The 25,529-nt window shown below is 56.1% G+C and overlaps 2 protein-coding genes across 8 annotated transcripts in view; one reads left to right on the forward strand and one right to left on the reverse strand.

Moving 5' to 3' along the window:
• The window catches only part of GTF2IRD1 (GTF2I repeat domain containing 1), a 121,572-nt gene that overhangs the window by 83,626 nt on the left and 12,417 nt on the right, over positions 1-25,529 (forward strand). For all 7 annotated transcript variants that reach the window (XR_007147761.1, XM_047838495.1, XM_047838497.1 and 4 more), the window contains 3 exons: positions 711-794; positions 5,810-5,993; positions 6,511-6,539. Coding sequence is in view for 6 of the 7 variants with exons in the window: in XM_047838495.1 (XP_047694451.1) it covers positions 711-794; positions 5,810-5,993; positions 6,511-6,539 (297 nt within the window). In the remaining variant the exon portion in view is untranslated. The remainder of the gene's footprint in view (positions 1-710; positions 795-5,809; positions 5,994-6,510; positions 6,540-25,529) is intronic.
• Positions 22,559-25,529, reverse strand: part of LOC125154333 (myosin heavy chain IB-like) — a 61,728-nt gene continuing 58,757 nt past the window's right edge. The window contains exon 7 of the transcript XR_007147764.1: positions 22,559-23,440. The gene's annotated coding sequence lies outside the window, so the exon portion shown is untranslated. The remainder of the gene's footprint in view (positions 23,441-25,529) is intronic.

A 25,529-nucleotide genomic window follows, 5' to 3' on the forward strand; every position in this document is an offset into this window, starting at 1 on the left:
CTGCGGCTCTGAGGAGAGAGTGAGGTCAGCGAGACCAGCCCAGGGAGTGGGGGGCCCAGAGATAGGACCCCAATCCCAGGGGGACGGCTGCTCACTGCCCTGTCTCTCTCCCTCCCGGGCAGCCAGAACTTGCCGCAGTGAGGGGTGCTCACGACCCCCACCCCACCCGTGACTCCTTGTACCCAGCCTCACAGAGGACTGAGGTCCTCACCGTAACCCCCCCCCCCCCACTCGACCGCCCAGAGGTCCACTCCCTCCCTCCCTCTCTCTCTCCCCGGGCTGTGCCAGGCTGCAGTCTCTCGAGGTCAGGGGCCTGTCTGGGGCCCCCATGGCATGGGCTGGCACATGGGCTCCCAGCAGATACCCCGCCCCCCCCGGGTGAGAGAGGGACCCGGGGTGGCCCTCCCCACCGAACCCCTGCTCCTAGCCTGCTCTTCCTCATGCCGTCTCTCACCTCTCAGGCTCATTTACTGGTTTAGTGGTTTTCAAATGTCAACAATTAACTAAATTTCCCACTCGTTGCTGTTGTCACAACAGTGTGCGTCCTTCCGGAAAAACCTACATCTCCGTCTAGATGTTAGTTCTGAAGGACTCTGAGGGGCCCGCTCTGAGGAGGAGTTCCCCATAATTAGGCAATCCTATTCCTGAAAAGTCCCCACGTGCCTTTTAATTGGACAGCCTCAAATCCCTAATTGTTTTTCACTTTGCAGAAAACTACGACGCTCGACTCTCGCGCATCGACATCGCCAACACGCTGCGGGAGCAAGTCCAGGACCTGTTCAATAAGAAATACGGTGAGCCCCGGGGTGCCCGGGCGGGAGGGCAGCCTGGCTGCCGCGGGAAGAGAGGCAGACGCTTCCTGCTGGTAGCCGTGGTCATTTCTGGGGAAACCATTCGCTCGCTCACAGGCATTTCTTGAGCACTTACTATGTGCCAGACGCTGGGGATACGGTAGCGAAGAAAACAGAGGCCCTGCCCTCTTGGGCGCTGTAGACCAGCGGGGTCAAGACTGGGCTTGTAATTCGAGAACTACACACAGGGGTGTCTAGGCGGCTCAGTCGGTTAAGCATCCGACTCTTGATTTCAGCTCAGGTCACGGTCTCCATGATTCTTGAGTTTGAGCTTCATGTCAGGCTCTGTGCTAACAGCATGGAACCTGCTTGGGATTCTCTCTCTCTCTCTCTCTCTCTCTCTCTCTCTCTCTCTCTTTCTCTCAAAATAAATACACATAAAAAAAACAAAACAAAACTATAGGGGCGCCTGGGTGGCTCAGTCAGTTAGGCATCCTTCTTCAGCTCAGGTCACGATCTCACGGTCCCTGGGTGTGAGCCCCGCATTGGGACTCCGTGCTGACAGCTCAGAGCCTGGAGCCTGCTTCCGATTCTGTGTCTCCCTCTCTCTCTGCCCCTCCTCCTGTCTCAACAATAAACAAACATAAAAAAAAAAAGAAAAACTACACACAGAATCTAATAACAATGAGACTCTGTTCCACAATTTTGCAGGAAAAGAGCAAGCTGCTCAAGAGAGAATAACTTGGGTACTTACCTTCAATTGGGAGCCAGGGAGGCCTCTTTAAAGAAAGAGGCCTCTTTAAAAAAAGAACTGAAGGGGTGGGTAAGGAGTTACTACCAGAGTATGCAGGAAGGGCAGTCCAGCTGAGGTCATAGCACGTGCAAAGGCCCTGAGGCTTATCCTAGGAAGGGGCAGAAAACTGAATTGGGGGAGTAGAGCTATAGGAGAGGGACCCTGTAGAGGTGGCCGGAACACAGACACCCCATCACCTAGGGCCTTTAGAGGCAACCGTGTTCTTGGTTTTGTATTTTATGCTGAGGACTGAAGTGACACAAGCCACTTTGTAGTTTTTGTGGGGTTTTTTTTTAATGTTTATTTTTGAGAGAGACAGAGCACGAGCAGGGCAAGCGCAGAGAGAGAGGGAGACCCAGAATCCGAAGCGGGCTCCAGGCCCTGAGCTGTCAGCACAGAGCCCGACGCAGGGCTCAAACTCACGAACCGTGAGATCATGACCTGAGTCGAAGTCGGGCACTCACCCGACTGAGCCACCCAGGCGCCCCGCCACTTTGTGGCTTTAAAGCGTCTTCCTGGCTCCCCGTGAGAAAGGTGAATGGGGGCAAGAGGGCAGGGTGCGGAGGCCAGCTCGGAGGGTGGAACCGGAGTGATGGCGGCCTGGGTGGCCCTGGCCGGGATGCCGGAGGAAAGCGGATGGGATCAAGGTGAGCTTCAGGAGTAGGATCGCTGGGCGAGCAGGGAGGGAAAGGCAGGCGTCCGGTTTGAGTCCTGGCTTGGAGAAAACAGGCCAGTGCAGTTAAGATGCTGTATGGTCTCGAGTAACGAAAACAAAGTCGCACTGGCTTCAGCCATCAAGGGTGTAGATCGGCTCCTGATCCGGTTACTATGATCACAGAGCAGATCGCCCCGAACCGAGCAGCCTAAAATAGCGGCCACTGGCTCTTTCTCATCTCTCCACATTTCCACGCCGTCCCTCCGCGTGGGCTCCCCAGCATAGCGTCTCCAGGACAGCTGGATTTGCCGGCCGGGTGGAAGCTGTTGCCTTTTGTGGCCCAGCCTCAGAGGTTGTGCTTCGTCACCTCTGCCATGCTCTATTGGTCGAGGTCATTACAAAGTCCCCACCAAGCCCAGGTTCAAGGGGAGGGGACACAGGCCCCAGTTCTCTGTGGGGGAGTGTCGATGTGACGTTAAGAGGAGCACGTGGTGGGGCGCCTGGGTGGCGCAGTCGGTTAAGCGTCCAACTTCAGCCAGGTCACGATCTCGCGGTCCGGGAGTTCGAGCCCCGCGTCAGGCTCTGGGCTGATGGCTCAGAGCCTGGAGCCTGTTTCCGATTCTGTGTCTCCCTCTCTCTCTGCCCCTCCCCCGTTCATGCTCTGTCTCTCTCTGTCCCAAAAATAAATAAACGTTGAAAAAAAAAATTAAAAAAAAAAAAAAAGAGGAGCACGTGGGATGGGAGAAATATTGGGGCGGCCGTCTTTGGACAGTATAATCAGCCATAGCTCGTAGCATGGGAAATCCAGCAGTGGGGCGGCCTTCAGGACCAACTGGATCCAGCAGTTCAGAGATGTCCTTGGTGTCTTTCCACCGTGTTGGTATCGTCCCAGGCTGGCTTCCCACTTGCTGGCAAAATGGCCACAGCAGGTTGAGACATCCCACCTATGCCTTGCGGAAGGGGGTGGGAACTGGCTTTTCTGTGGCGTTTCTCCAGAGAGGGAGGGGTTTCTTTCCTAGAATTCCCTGAGCCCTCCCCTTGCTTCTCACTGGCCCCCGTTGAGTCCCATGTCCATCCCTCACCCAATCCCTGTGGCAGGGAAATGCCACGTGCTCACTGGGTTACTGGGCCTGTCACTGTGACAAAAGGGAGGTGGGGGTGGAGTAGAGAGAAGGGGCAGCACCCTCACCAAGAGGGGACAGCTTGAAGGGGAGGTGATGGGTTCCATCTTGGATGTGTTGAGTTTGAGGGCTGAGCAGAGATGAGCCGTAGGCAAGTGGAGATCCAGTCCGCTGTTCAGGAGAAGGGTCTGGATTGGATGTAAAAATTAGGCCATTGGGTAGAGGAACAAGAAAGAGTAGCCGGACCAGAGGCCGAGGGGCCCTGGTATGTAGAGGTCAGATCCAGGCAGTGGCAGAGTGACCAGAAAGGTGAGAAACCGGGAAAGTATGGGGTCACGGACATCAAGGAGGAGGCTTCAGGGAGGGGAGCGCGGTCACCTGTGCCAAACTTGGCCAAGAGAAATGCAGGCACCCTGCAGGCCACGGGTCATTGGAGCAAGAGCCGTTTTGGAGGTGAGAAGCAGGTGAGGTGAGGTGAGGTGAGAAGCAGGTGGAGGTGAGAAGCAGGAAACAGCAGTGTTCCTGTTTACGGATCATGGGTATACATTTTCCTTTCTGTCCCGATTATTTTTCATTGCCAAAACGATCTCTTAGCAGGGCGCCTGGGTGGCTCGGTTGGTTAAGCATCTGACTCTTGGTTTTGGCTCAGGTCATGATCTCACGGATCGTGAGTTCAAGCCCCGAGTCGGGCTCTGCGCTGACGGTGTGGAGCCTGCCTGGGATTCTCTCTCTCTCTCTCTCTCTCTCTCTCTCTCTCTCTCTCTCTCCCCCTCTCTCCCTCTCTCCCTCTCTCCCTCTCTCTCTCTCTCTCTCTGCCCCTCTCCTCGCGTGCACACACGCATGTATTCTCCCTCTCTCTCTCAAAATAAATAAACTTAAAAAAAAAAAAGATCGCTTAGCAATACCTACCATATAAACTAGTCAGCAACAAAGTCAGGATAAAGAATCAAAAAGACGGGAAATCTATCAAAATAGAGTGGATCAGCCGTTGCCAGGGCACAGGGAAGTAAGATGGGAAGTGACTGCTGCTGGGTACAGGGTTTCTTCCTGGAGTGATGAATGCATCCTGGAATTAGAGCGTGTTGATAATTTCACAACCTCCTCGAAAAACCACTGGATTGCATAAGTGACACCAGTCATTTTTGTGGTATGAGAATTAGATCTCAATTAAAAAAACAAGAACAGGGGCGCCTGGGTGGCTCAGTCGGTGAAGCGGCCATCTTCGGCTCAGGTCCTCATCTCACGGTTTGTGGGTTCAAGCCCCGTGTCGGGCTCTGTGCTGACAGCTCAGAGCCTGGAGCCAGCTTCGGATTCTGTCTGTCTGTCTGTCTGTCTGTCTGTCTCTGCCCCTCCCCTGCTCATGCTCTGTCTCTCAAAAATAAATAAATGTTAAAATTTTAAAAAAAAATTTTAAATAAAAGAATACGTACATACACATGCACATAAATAAATAGACAAGCAAAAACAGGCCGGAACACTGGCAAGAAGCCAGGGGAAATACGAAGACACAGAAATTCTGTACTTGGTAGATACGGATGACAGATCAGGCTGTGAGTTTCCCGGGAGCCAGAGCAAAAAGGGGAATGTGGCCAGTTATGCAATTCCCAGTGTCCCTGAGATAAAAATTAGTTTACTGCACAGAGAAGGTTCAGCTGTTCCTTCTCGTGCTGAGTCGTTCAGAGATTTTGTCTTCAGAAAGGGACATCCTGCACCACAACAAGCCCCTTGGAGGGACCGCAGTGTGCGCCTTCCTTCTGCCCAGGAGGGGCTCCACGGTGGACACCATCCAGTCAGCCTCACGGCACCCAGGCCTGCACCTGTGCCCTCGCCGCTGTGGACAGGAGCCACGGGACCGGCCGTGCTGTGCCTCGGGGACGGCCACTGACAGGAGGCGGCAAGCCCCGGTGGAGGGTGGCTCAGCAGTGGCCGTGCTGCCCCAGCACTGCCCCTAGGCCACCGTGAGACCCAGCACGTTCACACGGGTGCACACGCAGAGGGCTGGTACAGGGAGCAAGGTCAAAGCCCAGACGCAGACGGAGGGTCTCAGGTCTGAGCCGAACCCTGCTGGCCTCGGGCTGGCTCCGCCCTTGCCCCCAAATGCAGTCTGCCCTCAGGCCAGGCTGGTCCTGAACCGGCGCGAGGCAGGCCCCGGAGGGGAGGGGGCGCTGGCCAAGGGCCAGGCCTCCTAGGGAGGGGCCCACTGCACCCACAGGTACCATCCCGGACAGGGGCTTGCAGCTTCTCAGGCGGTGAGGCCGAGGAGCCTGACCCGCTGCGCTCTCCCCAGCGGCTGGAGCCATATGAGCCCTGCCCGCTCCTCAGCCCCTCAAGGACACACACCGCACCCCTGCACGACCCACTGCTGACTCCCGGGCCCCCGCCACGTGCCCCCGTGCCACACTCCAGCGCTGCTCTAGCTTCTGATGACACATCTGTCCCTCCTCCACAGGAGAAGCCCTGGGCATCAAGTACCCGGTCCAGGTCCCCTACAAGCGGATCAAGAGTAACCCCGGCTCGGTGATCATCGAGGGGCTCCCCCCGGGCATCCCCTTCCGAAAGCCCTGCACCTTTGGCTCCCAGAACCTGGAGAGGATCCTTGCAGTGGCTGACAAGATCAAGTTCACGGTCACCAGGTGCTCAGGGGAAGGGTGAGGAGGCAAGACTAGCACGGGTGGGGGCCCTTTCCTTTGATCTGGTCCTGCCTCGTTCTGCCCTCCTTGCTGGACAAGGCAGCTTTCCGGTGCCATCCTGGGTCCCAGTGGGGGACAGAAAGGTGGCAGAGGGCCGGCCGGGGTGCAGGGAACCCCACTCAACCACCATGCAGCAGGGATAACCCTCACGACACCTCCTACCTGCCCGCAGCACCCACTCACTGCCCCCCCAGCCCCCAGGAAGGGCGGTCAGCCCACGTCAGAGGGGAGATCCCTGAGACGAGAGACTTGCCCAGGGGTCACAGAACCACCAGGGCGGGACTAGCAGGAGGCCCCGGTCACCAGGCCGCCCCCTGGTCAGCGTCCTGCCCCAGTGACGCCTCTCCGGGCATCTTGTTAAAATGCCATTCCAATGCAGTAGGTGTCGGGTGGGCCCCAAATGTTTCCGAACTGCTCCCAGGTCCTTGCTCTGATGCCCCCGTCTCTGTTTCTCTTCCAGGCCTTTTCAAGGACTCATCCCAAAGCCTGGTAAGAGGCACTGGCCTGGGGGGCAGGGGGGGCTGCTTGGCGTGGGGGGCCGGCCGCTGCGCTGGGGGCCAGAGGCCAAAGCCCAGATGCCCGTGGGACACCAGGCCCTGCCCTTCCGTCCTCCCACGTCCTCTGGGCACCGGCCCCGGGCACGAGGAGGAAGGTCACGCTGGAACCTGAGCCAGAGGAAGGCCCAGCCAGGGATCAGGAGGGCAGGTCGGTGCCCTCCACTCCTGATTAGGGGCCGGGTTGACCTGAGTGTGTGGGTGAGGTTGCTGGCAGGTGGTTTCTAACCACAGAGGGAGGGGCTTGCGCATAAGGACCCGCGAGCGAGCGAGCTTGGTGGTAAGATGCGGGTAAGTGCTTACTTGGCCTTGAATGGTAGGATGCTTCTCCTGATCGCCTTTCCAGGCCCCCGCCCCGTCCACCTCCTCCACGGGCTGTGCCCTGGTCCTCCCAAACCCTGAACGAGAGGGGCGCGTGGCTGGCTCAGTGGGTGGAACACGCAACTCTTGATCATGAGTTCGAGCCCCATGAGCCCCATAGAGATTACAAAAAAAAAAAAAAAAAAAAAGGCAAAAAACCCAAACCCAGAATGAGCAGGGGTGACGTGACCATCTCGTGAGCGCTCTGGGCCGCCCAGGGTCTGCGGGGCTGAGGCTGCATGTGCTGAATTGTTGACCCCAGAACCTGTGTGCGGAGAGACTTGTCCCTGACCTCGCCCCCGCCCTGGCACCCGCCCCGAAGACGCTGCAGCTGCCCCTCGCCCTTAGGGAATGTCGCCCTTAGGGGGGCTGCACTGATGTGCTGGGAATGGAGGAGTGCCAGTGCCTGGAACCAACACAACCCGCAGGACAGAAATCCAGTCTCACGGTCACGGAGACTGGTCCCCTTGCCCACCTTGGTGCACACTGACCCCTGCTGCCTGGAGCTTTCAGTCCCTGGGCCCAGGCCTGGCTCGGTGAGCTTCTGGGGAAGGAGAGGCCATCAAACTGCAAGGGGACAGGACTTACCAAGGTGTGTAGTGATGGGGCGACTGCTGTTGTCCCGTGGGGACCCTAAAATGGGGAGCAAGAGCAGGGGCTTGCACAGCTCCCTTCTCACCGGCCGTGGGAGCCACCTGTGGCCCCTGGCCTGTCCCTGCGCCGTGACAGACTGCTCGGCCCTCTGTGGACCTGCTTTGCTCCAGGACCGTGGTAGACAGCCTGTGGTCCGCTCACCCGCCCTGCGGCAGGGGCCCAGTCTGCGACATCAGGCCCGGCTGGCTCCAGGCTCCGGGGCTGCTAGACATCAGTGCTGAGTGCCCCTGACTCAGCTCCCAGTAATTGCCTGGCCCACCTGGGTTTCTGCCTGAGTCACTGTCATTGCTGGGCAGCAGAGAAGGAAGGACGGAACAGCAGCGGGAAGAATGGCCAGGCTCCCTCTGCTTAGGGAGAGCAGAAATGCAGCGAGGTGGTCTGTGTGCTCCCAGCCCCTCCTTCCAGAAGGAGGCGTCCTCGTGGGGGCCCGAACATGTGACTGCTTGACTGCTTGGGCCGCAGGGCACGTTCTTTAATGAGTTTGGAAAGCAGGAAAGGAAAAGTGATTCGTGACACCTAACGTGTCCCGGGCTGCAAGACGGGCGCTTTGCACTGTGACCTTTTCCTGCCTGCTTTGTGCGGGGGAAGAAACTGAGCCGGGGTGGGGGGACATCGGCGATTTGCCCAGCTGCCCCACCTGTAGCGAAGGAGCTCCAGAGCCCGCCTGCCTGCAGGGAGGCCCCGTGATCATGGGTGGCCTGGGATTCAGAACAGCCACCAAGCAGTGGAACGTCTGGGGCTGGGAGAGGGGAGGTCAGCCAGCAGCCTTCACGCAGACCACAGGGCTTCTGGGCCCTTCCACTAACGAGGGTTTGCCCTCCAGCTCGGGTTGCTCGCTGGCCCACTGGCTGTTGGGACAGCTTCTTGAATCTCAGCCATTGCCCCTGGAGGGGGGCGGCTGCCCCTCCCCTCCCCTCCCCCCCCAGCCTCTGTGCCAGTCCGCTTGGCCACCCACCCACCCAGCCTTTGCTTTGGCTCTTCTGTGCGCAGAGAGCGCCCTTGGAAATGCTTTGTCTGCCCACGTGGTATGGAAGAGGGTGGCAGGCTGCCTGGAAGGGGAGATGGGGAGGGAGCTCTGGGCCAGCCCTCAGGAGGGAACCTGCCAGCGCCTTTCCAGGCATTGGCATCCCCGGCCGGTGGCAGCCTGGAGGGGCCGGGACAGACGGGCTGGCGAGCCGGCTCCGTGCTTACTCGTGTCACTCGTCACGCTGGGCTGGGAAGGTGTCCAGGCTCCTGGGGCCTCCGAGGGTTCACCGGAGGTCACTTGAGAACCGTTCCCGTCCCAGAAAGGGCTGTTCCCAAACCCTCCATTGGACAGTCGCTGAAGGGAATTGGAGCAGGAGCTCAGGTCTCCGGCGGCATGTTTTCAAGTGCCACGATATGGGTGAAGGTGGGCTGAACCAGAGGTAGGTGCCCTGGGCACGTGGAGGGGGGCAGATCATCTGATTTGGGTTGTGAGTAGATGGCAGCATGTGAGCCATGGGAAAGCACAGGCTGGTGCTCAGACAGACCCGGGTTCAAATCCCCGCACCGCCCCCTTACTAGCCAGGTGACTCTGGGCTCATTATTTCATACCCCCAAGCCTCCGCTTCCTCATCTGTAGGATGGAAAAAGGCATGCGTGCCTCCTTAGGTGGGCAGAACTAGGTAAATGGGTGGGCAGGGGGGGGTGAGGACTGTTTTCGCCCCGCTGTCCTGGGGAGGCTGCATCCTGACACCTGAGTGAGATGTTTGTGAACGCTTCGGCCCTGGACCAGCTGTGATGGGAAGTGCTCAGCCACTGGGGGGGGGTAGCGGTGGTTGTTCCTGGGGCTTGGGAAGGCTTCCTGGAGGAGGTGGCATGGAGCCAGGCCTCGGAGATGAGCCAAAAACAGTGCGTGGTGCTATTGATGCAGGGCCCAGCCTCAGTGAAGGCCATGTCGGGGGACATGGCTGGAGCACAGGTTGGGGGGGGGTGACACCCCCATGGCCAGGAGGGTGTGGCACGTCATGACAGAGACATCTGTCCATCCTGGACATGTGTCCATCCTGGGCACAGTGGGGCCTTCAAGACATTTTCCTGTTTCTTTCGTCCTCTTCCAAAAATATCGAATGCAAACTCAGAAGCGCAAGACATGTAAAATTGAACCAGATTTCTACCGAAACCCCCCCATTGCGTAGTGGCAGAATCTGAGTCCATTGAGGATTCCCCTTTCCCCTGGGCCTGTGTCCAAGTTCAGGAGCGATCTGTAGTGCCGAGGAGTTAGGCGGAGGGCGCCCCTAGTCTTGAATGTCACGTGTCTGCATTGGTACCTATAAGATATCCACGGACATCTGTCCGTCCAGATGGCTGGAGAGATGCCCTTTATTCCTACCCGTTGAGGCTTCCCCGGGGCCTGGAACCTTCTGTGAAGCCCGCCCCTGTAGCCCCTTGCACACTGTGGAGGTTTGAGCATGAGCAGGCCAGTGACTGGGGATGGCCCTTGTCGGCGGACCGTGCAAGGATGGGAGGGTGGAACCAGGTCGTGGGAAGGTGACTATGCAGCACTGGATGGTGGGGGGGGGGGGGGGGTGCAGGGGCGTGAGGCTTGGGAAGGGTGGGGGGCTTCCTGGGAGGAGACGGCTCTGAGATTTTCTAGGTTGTTTATCAAAGGCTCCCGTAGAAGCCTTTCCTAACAGAACAACCCAAGAAAGTGAATTCTAAAGAAAACCGTTATGCTTTGAAGATAAATTGGTCGTTAACCCTGGGCCTTTTCACAATCCTTCCTGGATCTGTGGACCGGGCCAGAGTGGTGCGAGGCGTACGGCCGTTCCTGGGCCCGTTTTGTTCTGGGTCAAAAGAGATGATCCCAGAGGCCTGTAAGTGTTGCCCCCACTGGGGACATCACATCTGCCCTCAGGGTCTCCGTTTCCCCACTGGCGCCTAGTAGCCCTTTCTGCTCATGCCGAATGTGGGCTTCACAGACCCCTAAGGGGAGGGATGCTGGCCGGAGGGGGCCTGGTAGGGGACCCGGGGCTGCTGAGGGATGGCAGGACCAGGCCCTCTGCTTGTCCTAGAGTGAGCCCCAGCCCTGCCTTCAGTGGGCCAGGGTGACCCAGGCCTCAGGAGCCCTGGTGAGTGAGGCCCAGGGGGGATCCATGCTACAGAAGCTCCTTGCCCCCTCGCTGGGCTGCTCCCACCTCGCCTACCTGCGTGCAGGGCACGGAGTTAAAGCAGGGAGGCGGGGTGGGGCTGAGAGGCAGGTGGCTGGGGAGCCCTAGGACTCTCTGCCCTCAAAGTCCCAGGCACTCCGCTCTCGGGAACAGGTGCGCACCAGGGGCCACAAGTCATCGGGCCCCCACAGAGCACAGCGGTAGTGTTTGTCACAGAGGGGTTCTGGGTGAGCCCAGAGTGTATTCTCAGCAGACCAAGTCCAGGCACTTTCCCCAAACCCAGAGGGTCCCCCCCCACCCCCCCACCGTGAACACCCAAGACAGCAGAGGAAGCTGATCAAGGGAATGCTGGGAAGGAGCAGTGGCAGCAGAGGAAGGAGAGGCCCTCAGCCCAGGGAGCTGGTGTAGTAACAACCCCAGAACATTCTAGCAGGTCATAAAACCTGAAGGGAAATGCAGATATGTGCCCATGGTGGAAATTTGGCAAGTGCAGAAATCTAACTGCCCAGATGGCTGTTCATTTTTATGATGATACATTTCTTCCAGATTTTCCCCCGAGCTTATTAATTTTACATCTCACTGTTGTTCTTTCTATAGATTTATACACATACACACACTGGAAACATAAGCATTTTCTGATATTTTTAAAGTGCCTTATGATATTCCCTCATCAGGCTGCATCATCGTTATATAACTGCCCTGTCTCCTAACTGGGGACATCGGGCGACTCCTCACACACCGTGGACACCTAACATCCATATCGTGCTTCTGATCTTCCGGTTACAAAGCCTTCCCACAGCAGCCCCCGTGCTCTCCCCCAATAACTAATCTTACTGGAGGAAACCGAGGTTCAGAGAGGTTAAGAGACTTGTTCGAGGTCACACAGCATGTGCCCATGCCTCCCCAATCTTTTATCCACACTGGGTGGCTCTTTGCTGCCCCCTTCTGGCTACCAGCATCTATAACATTGGTCCTGCCTCTCCCCCCTCAGGCTCACGATTAATCCTTTGGGTTTATTTGTACAAAAAAATATATGGAAGAGGCGCCTGGCTGGCTCAGTCAGAAGAGTATGCAACTCTTGATCTCAGGGTTGTGAGTTTGAGTCCCGCATAGGGTGTAGAGATTACGAAAAAAAAACCATACAGACACACACACACACACACACACACACACACACACGTGCGCGTGTTCATATATAGTGCCGGATTTATGCCAACCAAGATCTAGGAATACAAAATAGACAAAAAATCTCTACCCTTGTGGAGCTTTTTTTTTCTAACGAGGGAGACAGATAAATAAGGACAAATAGCAACATATTTGATAGTGACAAGTGCTGTGGAGACATACAACACAGGACTGTCAAAAGGACACTTTTAAATAAGCCAGCAGGAGTTAAGGCCTGAAAGGAAATGAGGGTATGAGCCGTGTAGAAATCCCAGTCGAAGCATCTGCGGGAGGAAGCAGTCCATGCAAAGGCCCTGAGGCCCTGGACATATTTTGAAAGTAGGGCTAACAAGATTGACAATAGAGTGAGTGTGGGGTGTGAACAAGAGATTTTATCCTGAGCAGCTGGAGGGCGAGAGGGATCGGGGTCTGAATGTCATCCAAGTGGCTGGGTTGGAGAAACAGATCCACAAATCAGAGCAGGGGCTGCTGGAGACGTGCAGGGCGGGAGCCATTTTGCACGGAATGCATTATAGTCACGAAACCAGATCACAGTGGGGAGAGTGTGGGCAAGTGGAAGGGGTCGAAATGGAGCTCTGTCCCTCCTGCGTGTAGGGGTTGGAGAGATAAGGAGAGGCAGGTGGCCAGAAGCCAAGTGAGAGTCTTACAGAGTGACCACCTGGGCCAGATGAAGTATGGGGGACCTGAGACTGGACCGGGGGGTGAGCAACCCCCAGAGGTCACCCCTCACAAGCCTACCAGGTACATGTTGCTATTCCCATTTCACAGCTGAGCACACTGAGGCTGCAAGAGGCAGCCTGGCTTAGCACGGAGCCAGAGTCGTACCCAGGTCTGTGCTCTTCTGGAGCCTGAGCAGGGGGTGCTGGGCACTAGGGGAGGAGGGTAGCAAAAGAATGAGGACCCAGACTTTGCTGGTGACTCAAGCTTTATCTTGTGGCATCGGAGGCTTTTTTTTTTTTTCTTGGTCAATGAAATGATAGGATTCGAGTTGAATTGTCTTACAATTACCATGGCAACCGTGAATCCACCCACCAGGGGTGGATTGGAGAAGGCAGAACTGGGGCATCCAAGCCAGGGAGAGTTGCGGAAGCTGACCCCAGGTGGCAGGCGGCAGGACCTGGAGACAGGTGGCGCTGGGATCTAGAGGTGGCGGCAGTGTGGGAGGGAGGGCAGGCGGAAGGTTCCAGAAGGGTGATGATGATGGTACCTTTGCCCAAGGCTGGGTCTTTGGGCCCACGAGACATCCAGGGGGCAAATGGGCACTTGGTGGGACCCGATCGGTGCTTTAGAGCAGGCTGGCGACGGGGCTGGGCACACTCTGTGTGAGGGTGGCAGGTGCCGTCACCACTGAGGCCAGTGTGTCGCCAGCGGAGAGGGCCCACGGGGCACACTGACCTGCAGAGGGCCTTGAAGGAAAAGAGCCTGTGAAGGAACAGAGGGAGGCGGAGCCCGCGGAAAGGAGGTGGAAGAATTTGCTGGTAAAAAGAGCTGAGAGCAAGGTCCTTCTGGGCAACACGAGCAAGATGAAGAGAATCACATTCTAGAACTTTTCTCAAATAGCAGTGGCAAAAAAAAAAAAAGAAAAAACAACCAACCTTGTTGGGTAGTGAGTTCCCTGTCCCTGGAGGCATTTCAGCGGAGGTTGAGCAGCCACTCAGCAGAGAGACCACTTCCCACAGGGTGTGCTAGGGTGTGCTGCTGGGGAGGGAGGACTGGCTTACCCAGCCGGAGCCACCTCGGCTTGACCTGCACCTGCCAGCCTGGAGAAAGGGAAGTCCTGGCCGTTTCGAACCCGGAAGGGCTCCGAGGGTCCTCCTCTCGCACCTCAACGCTTCCCGGGGCCTCCCAGCTCCCGAGCTTCCCCGGGGGCCCCCTCTGGTGTTTGGAAACCACATGGTAACCCCGAGCTGGGTACAAGGCCCGGCTGCCCGGCCCCCGGCTCCTTCCTGGGCGAGTGCACTGGTTCCCTGGGGACCCAGGCCCGCAATCTCTCCCCTGGTTCTCCCCTGACCCCAGAGGTGCAGCCCTCCCCGCCAGCTCGAGCGATGACCAGCCGGGGGCCAAGAGACAGGCCCCCCTCCTCCCCACTGCCACCCCAGAGCCGGGGCTCCGGGTCCCAGTGACAGAGCAGGGCTGCCGACTTCCTGTGTGACTCCAGCAAGTCAGCTTTGCCTGCCTGGGCCTCGGTTTCCCTACTTGTGGAACGGGAAGGTGCCACGCCAGGGGCGTCCTGGGGCGCGCGGCCAGGGCCGGGAGGGGAGGGCCGGGTGGCCCGTCGTGTGCGGGAGGTGGCGAGGCGGAGAGGCCGGCCAGGCGGAGCGTGGAGGGCCTGGAAGGCCTGGCTTTGCAGCGTGGACTCGACCCTGCAGACCCGGCCTTGGCAAGCCCTTCCGCTGACGTCCCCGAGGCCAGAGCCAGAGCCCCCCTGGGGGCAGAGCCGAAGTTCCGGCGGGGGGGGGGGGGGGGCAGCTTTATCTCGGAAGTCCCCGACAGTCTGCGTCCTAAACTCCCCACTGAAAATTATTTTTATTTATTTATTATTTTTTTGAGAAGGAAAGAGAGAAAGAGCATGAGCAGGGGAGGGACAGAGAGGGAGGGAGACAGAGAATCCCAAGCAGGCTCCGCAGTGTCAGCACAGAGCCTTATGCCGGGCTCGAACCTATGAACCCTCAGGTCGTGAGCTGAGCCACAATCAAGAATCAGATGCTTAACCGGCTGAGCCACCCAGGTGCCCCTGAAAATGAGTTTTAATTTAAAGAACTGCGTTCAATTATTCCGCTGAGGAAAATAAGTAATCGCACTTCACCCGCTTTGCACCCCCAGCACGGCCCGAGGCCCCGTTTGAGAAGCTTGGCTGTGGGTGTGGGGCCTCTCAAGCAGAGGGCTGAGGGCCTGTTTGCAGGGGGGACAGAGAATGGCATCTCTTGTCATTGTCCCCACCCCACCGGGGCCCCTCCTAGGTCTCTCTGTGGGGTCTCCTGTCACTCAGCAGGTGCTGTGGGGAATGGGCTTCCTGGATGAGGGGGGCCTGGAAGCCAGCATGGGGTCGATCGCAGCACAGGATGGAAGGGAAGGGGACTAACCAGCAGGAGCAGTGACAAGTCCCCTTCGGCGCCCTCAGGGAGGTTCCACCGCTTCTGAGCTGCGTGATCTTGGACAAGTTAACTTCCAGGACCTGGAAGGTCTCTGGACCTCCAGGTCACACAGAGCAGGGCCCCCAGCTCCGTGGCCCCCCGGCCCTCTCCCTTCAGCCGCCCGGAGGGTCATTTCTTCTGGCCCCTGCCCACCTCCCCGCCGTCAGCCCTCCCACCCCCTCCCCACCCTTCCAACGCTGTCACGCTCTCGAGAGCTCAAAATAAAACCATCCTTTCTCAAGTTTCTAAAGATATCACAGTTCCAGCGCCAGCCACATGTTTCTCCGCTTAATTATCTCTGCTTTTCTTTGTTAATTAGGCTCCAGTAACGATCTCCCTTCTGCCTTCCCTGGAAGATCTGGCATCTGCAGGGCGGGGCGGGGCGTGGGGGCCCCTGTGGGCAGATGCCCCGCTGCCGGGCCCAGCCTTGGCACACCGCCTCCTTTCTTCCAGGCGGGGCAGCTCGGTGGGCGGCTGAACGGTGTCACGTCGGGAGGCCTGTGGGGAGCTGGGTCCCTGCAGCGCCATCCCGCCCCTGGCTTGGCTAGGGGTCCCAGCCCTGTCCTCCCCGGGCCCTGCCAGTTGGGGAGGGGGACCCCGCGATTCTTAGAGATCCTTAGGCTTGGGGGCTCCACGGAAGGAAGCCGTGGGGGGGCTTCGGACTCTTCTGGAACATCGCAGAAAACCACACAGAAGCCAGTCTCTTGGCTCAAACCACCCAAGCTCATGGGAACAGCCAGCACCTTTATCTGGGCTGGAATGAGATCGACTCGAAGGGTCGCTGGGCACCACGTGAACAGAAGTTTCTCGCTGGCTGATAGATGCATCTTTGAGCCACGACAGTGGAGGTGTGGGGGCCAGGCACCAAGTATAGGTCAGCACGTATGGTTGACTGGCTGGACTCCATCTTTCCAGCCTCCTAGGGAGGGGTCTGGCGACAAGAGGCCGCCTGGTGGGAGGTGGGGGTAGGGGACACACAGGCCTAGCCTTCTGAAGCCCCCCAGGCACGGGGACTGGGACAGTCCCCTTTGGGAGCCCAGGTGTATTACTTCGTCCATGAACTGTTCCAGGGTGTCTGTGGGCTGGTGCTGGGCTTTTGATCAACACCAAGTGAAAAAAAAAAAAAAAAGCCTTGCTTCATGGAGCTGACCTTCTGGTGTGGATGCAGAGAATAACGCACAAAATGTAAAGAACGTTCAATGTGTGCTCAGGAGAAGCGGGGAAGCAGATGGGAGAGGTGGAGTTTATTTTTAGGGGGTTGCAACATGAGCGAGGCGGTGGCCAGTGAGGGCCTTTGAGTAATAAAGCAGGCGGTAGTGAGCCAGGGGGCTAGGGAAGAGCAGTGCAGGCAGAGAGGAGAATTGCAAAGGCCCTGGGGTCACCTGCCGGGGCGTCAGAGGAAGGAGGTAGGAGGGGAGGTGGAAATGGAGAGGCGGCAGATTATGTGAGGCTGGATAGAACATTGGCTTTTGCTCATTCGCTGGGAGCCAGTGCAGGCCTCTGAGCAGGGGGGAGACAATCCAATTTAGGACTGAACAGAGTCCCTCTGGTTGCTCAGTGAGGACAGACAGGCTAGAAGCAGGAAGAGACAGAGGGAGGTGGAAGTCACAGCCCAGTGGTGGTGCCCCTGGCGGGAGCGGTGAGGACAGTGGGGAGTCAGCGTCTCCAGGTCTAGTTGGTAGCTAAGGCCAGCAGAACTTGCTGGAGTCCCGTCTGACCTCGGATTCCAGCTGGGCTTCTTGGAAGATAAAGGTACCAGTAGCTCAGAGGTAGCCGAGACGGGGCAGGTGCAGGAGGGTTGGCAGGCAGGGTAGAGTGTCAGCACTTGATTTATGCCGTGTTGAGTCTGGGGTGTCATCCAGTAGCATTTGGATGCACAACTGGGGGGGTCCAAGGGAGCAGTTGAACTTGAAGGATCACCTGGGGAATCACAAGCCTGTCGCGAGTATTGAAAGCCCTACAACAGAATGAGATCATCAGGAGTGAGGTGAGTCGCAGGGCTGTGGCCGTGGTGCCCTTCAGCAGTCCTTTGTGGGTAACTTGGCGAGAGGAAGGGGAGCCAGGCCGGGGGGGGGGGTGCCCTGGAGCTGGGCGGAAAACCCCGTTTCTCCCTGGGGCAGAACCTTCTCCGCTTGTGGCTGTGAAGGCCCCACGTGGCCCAGAGACGGCTGACTATCTCGCAGAGATGTTGGGGTCAGGCTCTAAGCGGTGGTGGCTCTGCGGTGGCCCCCTCTGCAGGAGTATAGATGCCACACAAGACAGGACAGGAGAAACCGGTTGGCCCCGCGCGCTCCATGAATTAGGGGAGCCCCGGGTTCCCGTTATGTGTTCTGTTCTAGTGAGCAGGTTCCCCGTGACGTCTCTGGTGTTTGGAAATGGGGAGTGTGGCAGCAGCAGAGTGGGCCTTGTGTGCCGGGGGAAGGACGGGTTTGCCCCACAGAGTCCTCAGCAGGTCACTCAGCAAAGGAGTGACAGGGTCGGATAGACTCTTCAGAATGGTGGACAGGGCTTGCGGAGCAGGGAATGGGCTTGGGGAGGCCAGGTGGAAAGTTCTCGCCACAGTGAGATGGGCCGTGGGCTGGGCCTGCAGCAAGCGTCTCTGGGAAAGTGGCCCATCGTGGGGACCGCCTGCATTTGTGGATGGCGTGGGGGACACAACGGGTTTGCATGGGTTTTCTGTGGCCGCTGACCCAGATCACCCAAGCTTAGGGGCTTAAAATGACACATTTCTTTTTCCACCTTAGACTTGTAAGGGTAAGAAATCCAGAATGAATCTTTTTTTTTTTTTTTTTAAGTTTATTTATTTTGAGAAAGAGGGAGCGTGCAGGAGGGCAGAGAGAGAGGGGGAGAGAATCCCAAGCCGGCTGCGTGCTGTCAGTGCAGAGCCGGACGAGGGGCTCAAACTCACGAACCGTGAGGTCATGACATGAGCCGAAACCAAGAGTCGGCTGCTCAAGCAATTGAGCCACCCAGGCGCCTCCCGAAATGAGTCTCAAAGGGCTCAGGTCAGGTATCAGCAGGGCAGGTTAACTCTGGAGGCTCTGACAGCGGAATTCTGCCTTGTCTTTCCCAGCTTCTAGAAACTGCCTCCATTACTCAGCTTGTGGCCCCCCTGTGGCTTCAGAGCTCTTCACTCTGACCTCTGCTTCTCCCGGCCCAACCCCTGCCTTTGACCTTCTTGCCTCCTTCTTACAAGGACTCTTGTGGTTACATTGAGAGCGCACCCAAATAATGCAGGACAGCCGTCTCAAGAGCTTTACCTTAATCGCACCAGCCGGTGTCTTCAGCCCCGTAAAGAAACGTAGTCACAGGGGCGCCTGGGTGGCTCAGTCGGTTGAGCGTCTGACTTCGGCTCAGGTCATGATCTCATGGTCTGTGAGTTCAAGCCCCGAGTCGGGCTCTGTGCTGACAGCTCAGAGCCTGGAGCCTGTTTCGGATTCTGTGTCTCCTTCTCTCTCTGCCCCTCCCCCGCTCATGTTCTGTCTCTCTCTGTCTCAAAAATAAATAAAACATTAAAAAAAAAAAAGAAACGTAGTCACAGGCTCCAGGGACCAGTACGAGGACAGCCTGGGGGCCGCTACTCAGCCCGCTGTGGGGTTGAAGGCGGCTGAGGTTTCTCTCCTGAGCCAGCAGGTGGAAGGGTGGGGCCTGGGACCTGAAAAGGAAGCCCAGGAGGAGGGTTGGGTGTGAGGCTGTTTGGGGATATGCAGAATCAAAGGTGCTCCAGGAGGCAGTTGGAAGCATGGGTTTGGGGGGTGCGGGTGCAGAGACAGGGAGGAAGGACTGCAGTGTGGACAGCGTCCGAGGACCTGCTCTCCCCTCCCTGACGTGTCGAAACCAGGTTTTGAGAAGGAGTCAGCACGATCATAAGCCTAGGGTTTGGACACTCCGCCATCCCCACGTGTTTCTCTGTGCCCTGCCTGTGCCTCAACTGCCCGAATCTGTCCGTCTTCCCAATCGGGTCTGTTCATCATGCTTAGTGCATGGCATTCTGGGCCTGGCTGGTCATGGCCACGGTTCAGCCTAGGGCTTGACTGGCCTTGGGTCAGGGCTGTCGCTCGCCCTGTCCACTGTGTAGCTGGGATGTCAGAAGAAGGAACAGAAGAGAAGGAGGTGATGTCCCTCGGGAAGGATCATGTGTGCGGCTGGCCCCAGGATTGTCTGTCCTGGATAAACCCCCATGAGAAAACCTGGTTCTTGATCTGCTAAGCCTGGCTGGCAGGTTCAAGCCATAGGGCTAGAGGAGGGTGTTGTGTTGTGTTTTGTTTTGTTTTGTTTTGTTTTGTTTTGTTTTAATTTATTATTTTTGAGAGAGAGAGAGAGAGAGAGAGAGAGAGAGAGAGAGAGAGCACAGTGGGAGAGGGGCAGAGAGAATCCCAAGCAGACTCTGTGCAGACATGGGGCTCGATCCCACGAACCGTGAGATCATGACCTGAGCTGACATCCAGAGTTGGACGCTCAACTGACTGAGCCACCGAGACGCCCCCGGGTACCTTTGTCAAAACTGAGAAATTGACGTTGATCAGTGCAACACGATTAACTACGTTGTAAGCTTTATATTTAGATTTTGTGAGTTTCTCCACTAATGTTTTTTTAGGTTCTGGAATCCAATCTAGGATACGACGTTGCACATAGCACTCATTTGTTTGTTTTTCTTTTGTTTATATATACTTATTATTTTTTTCTTTTTAAGAGACAGAGTGCAAGTGGGGAAGGGGCAGAGAGAGAGAGAGAGAGGGAGACACAGAATCCGAAGCAGGCTCCAGTCTCTGAGCTGTCAGCACAGAGCCCGACGCGGGGCTCGAACCCACCAGCTGTGAGATCATGACCTGAGCCGAAGTCAGACGCTTAACCGACTGAGCCACCCAGGCGCCCCAATTTGTTTTTATTTTCATTCGTATTCCTGCTCATTTGTCTTCTTGTTAATGAATACTACAGTGAACGCCATGATCCCACCACCATCCATCCAAGAATTAGAACAGCACCAATAATGTGCCCCCCGCCCCAGTGCTCTCCCTCATCCTGCCTTCCTCTCTCCCCAGAACAAATACAGCCGTCCCCCCTTATCTGCGGTTTCATTTTCCGCGGTTTTGGCCACCCACGGTCAACTGCGGTCCAGAAACAGATGACTGTCCTGATATATCGTCAGAAGCTCAATAGTAGCCTAATGCTACATCACAACGCCTACATCGCTCACCTCGCCTCCTCTCCCCACGTAGGCATTTTATCATCGCACGCCATCGCAGGAAGGGGGAGTACAGTACCCTAAGATGGTTTGAGAGACCATGTTCCCGTGACTTCTAGGACAGTATATTGTTCCAGTTCCATTTTATCATTATTGTGCATCTCTTACTGTGCCTGATTTGTAAATTAAGCTTCATCATTGGTATGTGTGCATAGGGAGAAACCTCCAGTATATAAGGGTCGGTACTATCCACGGCTGCAGGCATGCCCTGGGGGTCTTGGAACCCCCAAGGATTGGACGGGGGAACCACTGTATGCAGTCACACCTTGTTTTGCCGCACTTTGCAGAAACTCTCTGTTTTGCACCTTGACGGTCTGGGGCAGGTCTGTGTCAGGCGAGTTGCTCGGCGCCCTCTTTCCAGTGGCATTTGCTCACATTTTGGTCATTCTTGTGATATTTCAGACGTTTTCTTTATCACATTTGTTGTGGTGATCTGTGATCAGTGATCACGCTTTGCTGAAAGCTCAGAGGACGTCTAGCGTTTTTTTTTTAGCAGTAACGTGTTTTTGAGGCGCCTGGCGGGCTCTGTTGGTGGAGCGTGCAGCTCTCGATCTTGGGGTTGCGAGTTCGAGCCCCACGTCGGGTGTGGGGATTCCTTTAAAAAAAAAAAAAAAAAAAGAGCAGCTCTTTTTGCCCACGAGTCATGTCCCTGTGCTTTAATAAAACCACCCTTTTTGCACTGAAAACAAAGGGGGACTAGAGAACAATAAAGTATGTTTTTAAACTTATTTAGAAAATCTTTTTAATGTTTATTTATTTTTGAGAGAGGGAGAGCGTGAGCAGGGGAGGGGCGGAGAGAGGTGGGGAGACAGAGAATCCAAAACAGGCTCCATGGGGCGCCTGGGTGACTCCCTCGGGTAAGCATCCGACTTCGGCTCAGGTGGTGATCTTCGTGGCTTATGGTTTGAGCCCCGCGTCGGGCTCTGTGCTGACAGCTCAGAGCCTGGAGCCTGCTTTGGATACTGTCTCCCTCCCTCTCTGTCCCTCCCCTGCTTATGCTCTGTCTCTCTTTCTCTCTCTCTCAAAAATAAATAAACATTAAAAAAGAAATTTTTAATAAAAATATAAAAAAGCAAGCTCCACGCCATCAGTGCAAAGCCCAACACAGAGCTCGAACCCACGAACCGTGAGATCATGACCTGAGCCGAAGTCCGATGCTCAACCGGACTGAGCCACCCTGGAGCCCCTAAAGTATTTTTTTTTTTTTTAATTTTTTTTTTTTCAACGTTTATTTATTTTTGGGACAGAGAGAGACAGAGCATGAACGGGGGAGGGGCAGAGAGAGAGGGAGACACAGAATCAGAAACAGGCTCCAGGCTCCGAGCCATCAGCCCAGAGCCCGATGCGGGGCTCAAACTCACGGACCGCGAGATCATGACCTGGCTGAAGTCGGACGCTTAACCGACTGCGCCACCCAGGCGCCCCCTAAAGTATTTTTTAATTAAGGTGTGTCCATTGTTTTTTTGAGACCCAATGCTATTGCACACTTCATAGGCTACAGTATAAGTGTAAACATAAGGTTTATATGCACTAGGAAACCAAAAATTTCATTTGACTTGCTCGATTGCAGTGGTCTGGAACAGAACCCGCAGTATCTCCGGGCTGCACCTGTATTTGTCATTCTCTTGTTATTTCCTCTAAAATTTGAAAAATGCAGGGAAAAAAAGAAATAGTGTAATGACTATATTATAATAGTATATCCTTTCTCTGGATTCATTATGTCTCAACACTTTGCCATGTTTCCTTCCCTTCCTCCCTCCCTCCCCTCCCCCCCAGAGACCCTGCCCCAATTATTTCTGTCTCTGTCTCTGTCTCCACTCGAAGTGAGTTGCAGACATCTTGACTCTTTCATGCCTAAATATTTCAGCACATCCCTCCCACATCTCAGAACGGTGGTGTTCTTTTACACATTCACCACGCTGTGATAACACTTAGGAAATGTAATAACTCCCTATCATTTCCTATACCGTCCGTATTCAAATTCCCCAAAAATATCTATTCTTCTTCCCCATGATAGTTATCGCTCACAAGTCGACTTCTTTTTTTTTTTTTTATAATTTGTTTTATGTTTGTTTATTTTTGAGAGAGACACAGAGTACGAGTGGGGAAGGGATAGAGAGAGAGAGAGAGAGAGAGAGAGAGGAAGGGAGACACAGAATGTGAAGCAGGCTGCAGGCTCCAAGCTGTCAGCACAGAACCCCAGGCGGGGCTCGAACTCACGGACTGTGAGATCATGACCTGAGCCGAAGTCGGACGCGTGACCGACGGAGCCACCCGGGCACCCCCCAAGGCGACTTCTTAAGTGGCTTCGTTGTGTGCAGTGTTTGCTTAAACCAAAAGTATTTCCTCTTTGCTTGCTTTTCCCTTTGATAAGCGAGGTTCGTCCTCATGTATCAAGTCTGGACTCGCTCTTTTCACTTGACCTTATGTAACGTGACCCTGAAATGTGACGCTGCGCTGGTTTGTTCTCACTGCTCCATGGGTTTCCGTCCGTTCGGCTGTCCTAGGCCATTTGGGCTGCTTCTGTGGTTTTCCTGTTCAGAAGAGTGCCATTAGCGAGCGCTCTTGAACGCGCTTCCTTTCGCACACGTAAAAAGTTTCTCTTGGGTGTGTGAAATCAGGCGCCTGATCTCCCCCGGGCCCCTGAGCAGGGGACGTGGAGGGCAGCTGTCCTGCCAAGGTGGGGCCACCCGTGGCTGTCTGCCCTCTGTTCTTTTGAGAGTCTGCCTTGTGCCTGGATCGCCCGGCCCAGGCCTGGCAGAGAGGAGGGGGCCCGTGGAAGGGCTGGGAGAAGGGAGAGGAGAAATCGTTCTCCCTCCCTCCCCACCTTGCGTCTGTCCCGCTCCGAGCAGCCCCTCCCTTGCTGCCGACCCGTCGCCTTTGCCCCCTTGGGATCACGATTGTCAGTTCACAGTCACCAGTCTGGCTGCAGACCTCAGACTAGTGGAGAGAGGACACAGCTGTTGAGGGTTCCCGTACTTTGCCCCCGAGCCGAGCCGACTGCTTTGGAATTGTGTACGTAGCGTGGCTGTGATTTAATAAGCTTGGTTGCTTTCTTCCCTCAGGCAAAATTCAGTTAATCCTCAGGCTAACAGACGGCAGATTAGACACGACCAGATGACAGCTCCTGGGGCAGACGGGAGGGAGAGCGAGACCAGTAAGCTGGAATGGGCAGGAAGAGGGCGCAGAAATGCCCACAGGGCCGGCCTGTCCGCAAGGGATGTCACCACCCAGGGGACGGGGTGGGGGGTACGGGTGACCGCTGCTGGGCAGGTGCAACGGATTCCCAGGGTGACCCCTCCTCCTCCCCGCTCCGACCCCGCCCCCGCCCTGTGTACTTGATGCATTTTAGAAAATGGCTTGTCCCCGAGAGGTACAACCAAGCCAGGGGACTTGAGAGAGTAAGCATCCATCATCTGGAAGAATCTCTCATGTAAAGTTTAATTCCCTGGGACTGCAGGATAATTGAAACATTGATCTACTAATAACGTCAGCCACAACCTGACTCTGATGACGTGAGGCCTTAAACGTTTTTATATGTGATATCACTGGATCCTCCGGGCCGGCCCGGATTCCCAGCTGAGGGATGTGGAAACAGGCCCAGAGAGGTTGAATGACTTTCCAAACACCACATCACATTAGGGGTAGAATCAAGATTGCTTCACAGCCTGCTGAGACAGGGACTGCCCCCCCCCCCCAAAAACCGCCTCCATCACTGGCCCTGGGGGCCCCCTTCCTCCCCACTTCATACAAACATTCAAGCAAGTATATATTTTTTTAAATGTCTGTTTATTTATTTGGGGGGCAGAGAGAAAGGGAGACAGAATCCCAAGCAGGCTCCACACTGTCAGCACAGAGCCCTATGCGGGGCCAGAACTCACGAACCGTGGCGCTTAACAGACGGAGCCACCCAGTTGCGTTGAGGGCACACACATGCCACGTTGAGCCCTACCTGTGACCTCTCCACATGGAGAACATTCTACAATATTAGCAACCATCGGTGTCTTAAGTAGGCAGCCTGGGTTCAGGGGAGCTCGGGCAGGTCCCCCCAGAATAGCTCTGCTGACTCAGGCTTCAGGGCAGTAAAACTAGCCCGTGGGCCGTGCCGGGCACGGGCATAATGCCCCACTTGGTCCTCAGGGCAGTTGCACTCGGTTTCCCCTGTTGTGGTAGCGACCCAAAGTCCAGCGGTTCGGAGAAGTGTTCAAGGTCATGAGCTGATACCAAAGGCAGGATTTGAACCCAAGCAGTCAGGTATCAGAGTCAACCACGAACTCCTGGCCTCAGGGCTACCCTTCAGGCTCCAGAAGACCACTGGGTTTAGGGGCGCCTGGGTGGCTCAGTCGGTTAAGTGTCTGACTTCGGCTCAGGTCATGATCTCGCGGTCCGTGAGTTCGAGCCCCGCGTCGGGCTCTGTGCTGACAGCTCAGAGCCTGGAGCCTGTTTCAGATTCTGTGTCTCCCTCTCTCTCTGACCCTCCCCCATTCATGCTCTGTCTCTCTCTGTCGCAAAAATAAACGTTAAAAAAAAAAAATTAAAAAAAAAAAAAAGACCACTGGGTTTATGGCCGGGGCCCCACAGGGCCCCCAGTGGTTGTATTCTCCACCCCACCCTGTGTTCTCTGAGGCAGTTTCCTGGTCTTTGTTTTGCCCACAAGCAGACCAGACTGGGAGTGACAGCTCCCCTGGGGCCTGTGGTGCCCCAGCCAAGGTTAACTGGGGCAGCTGTCCCCACAGCAGTGCTTGGGGCAGTCCCTGGTGACCAGCAGGCCTGGCCTCGCCCTCTCTGGATGGTGAATGTAGGGTGGTGGTGGCAGAAGCCTGGCTCTGTCGGGACGCCGTCTCATGACCTGCCCGCAGCCTACCCAGAGAGCCGCTTGGCTGGGCCATGCAGGCCAGCTCTCCCCCTGTGGTTGGCCTGGGCGGTCCCACCTCCTGTTTTTTCTGAGCACCCAGAGGGGCAGGGACCTCTCCCCTCCAGGCCCCACCAGAACCCACCCTCGCCTGTCTCATTCAGATATGTATCCTTTAAGAAAAATGGAGCTCCCTTCCTCCAAATTAAATGAAAACAAAAAATTATTTTTTTGTCGTAGGCTCCGTGCCCAGGGTGGGGCTTGAACTCACGACCCTGAGATCAAGACCTGAGCCGAGATCAAGAGTCAGATGCTCAACCGACAGAGCCATCCAGACACCCCCCCAAAAAAAAAAAAATTTCTT

Source organism: Prionailurus viverrinus, chromosome E3 (genome assembly GCF_022837055.1).
Source record: "Prionailurus viverrinus isolate Anna chromosome E3, UM_Priviv_1.0, whole genome shotgun sequence".
Classification (NCBI taxonomy): domain Eukaryota; kingdom Metazoa; phylum Chordata; class Mammalia; order Carnivora; family Felidae; genus Prionailurus; species Prionailurus viverrinus.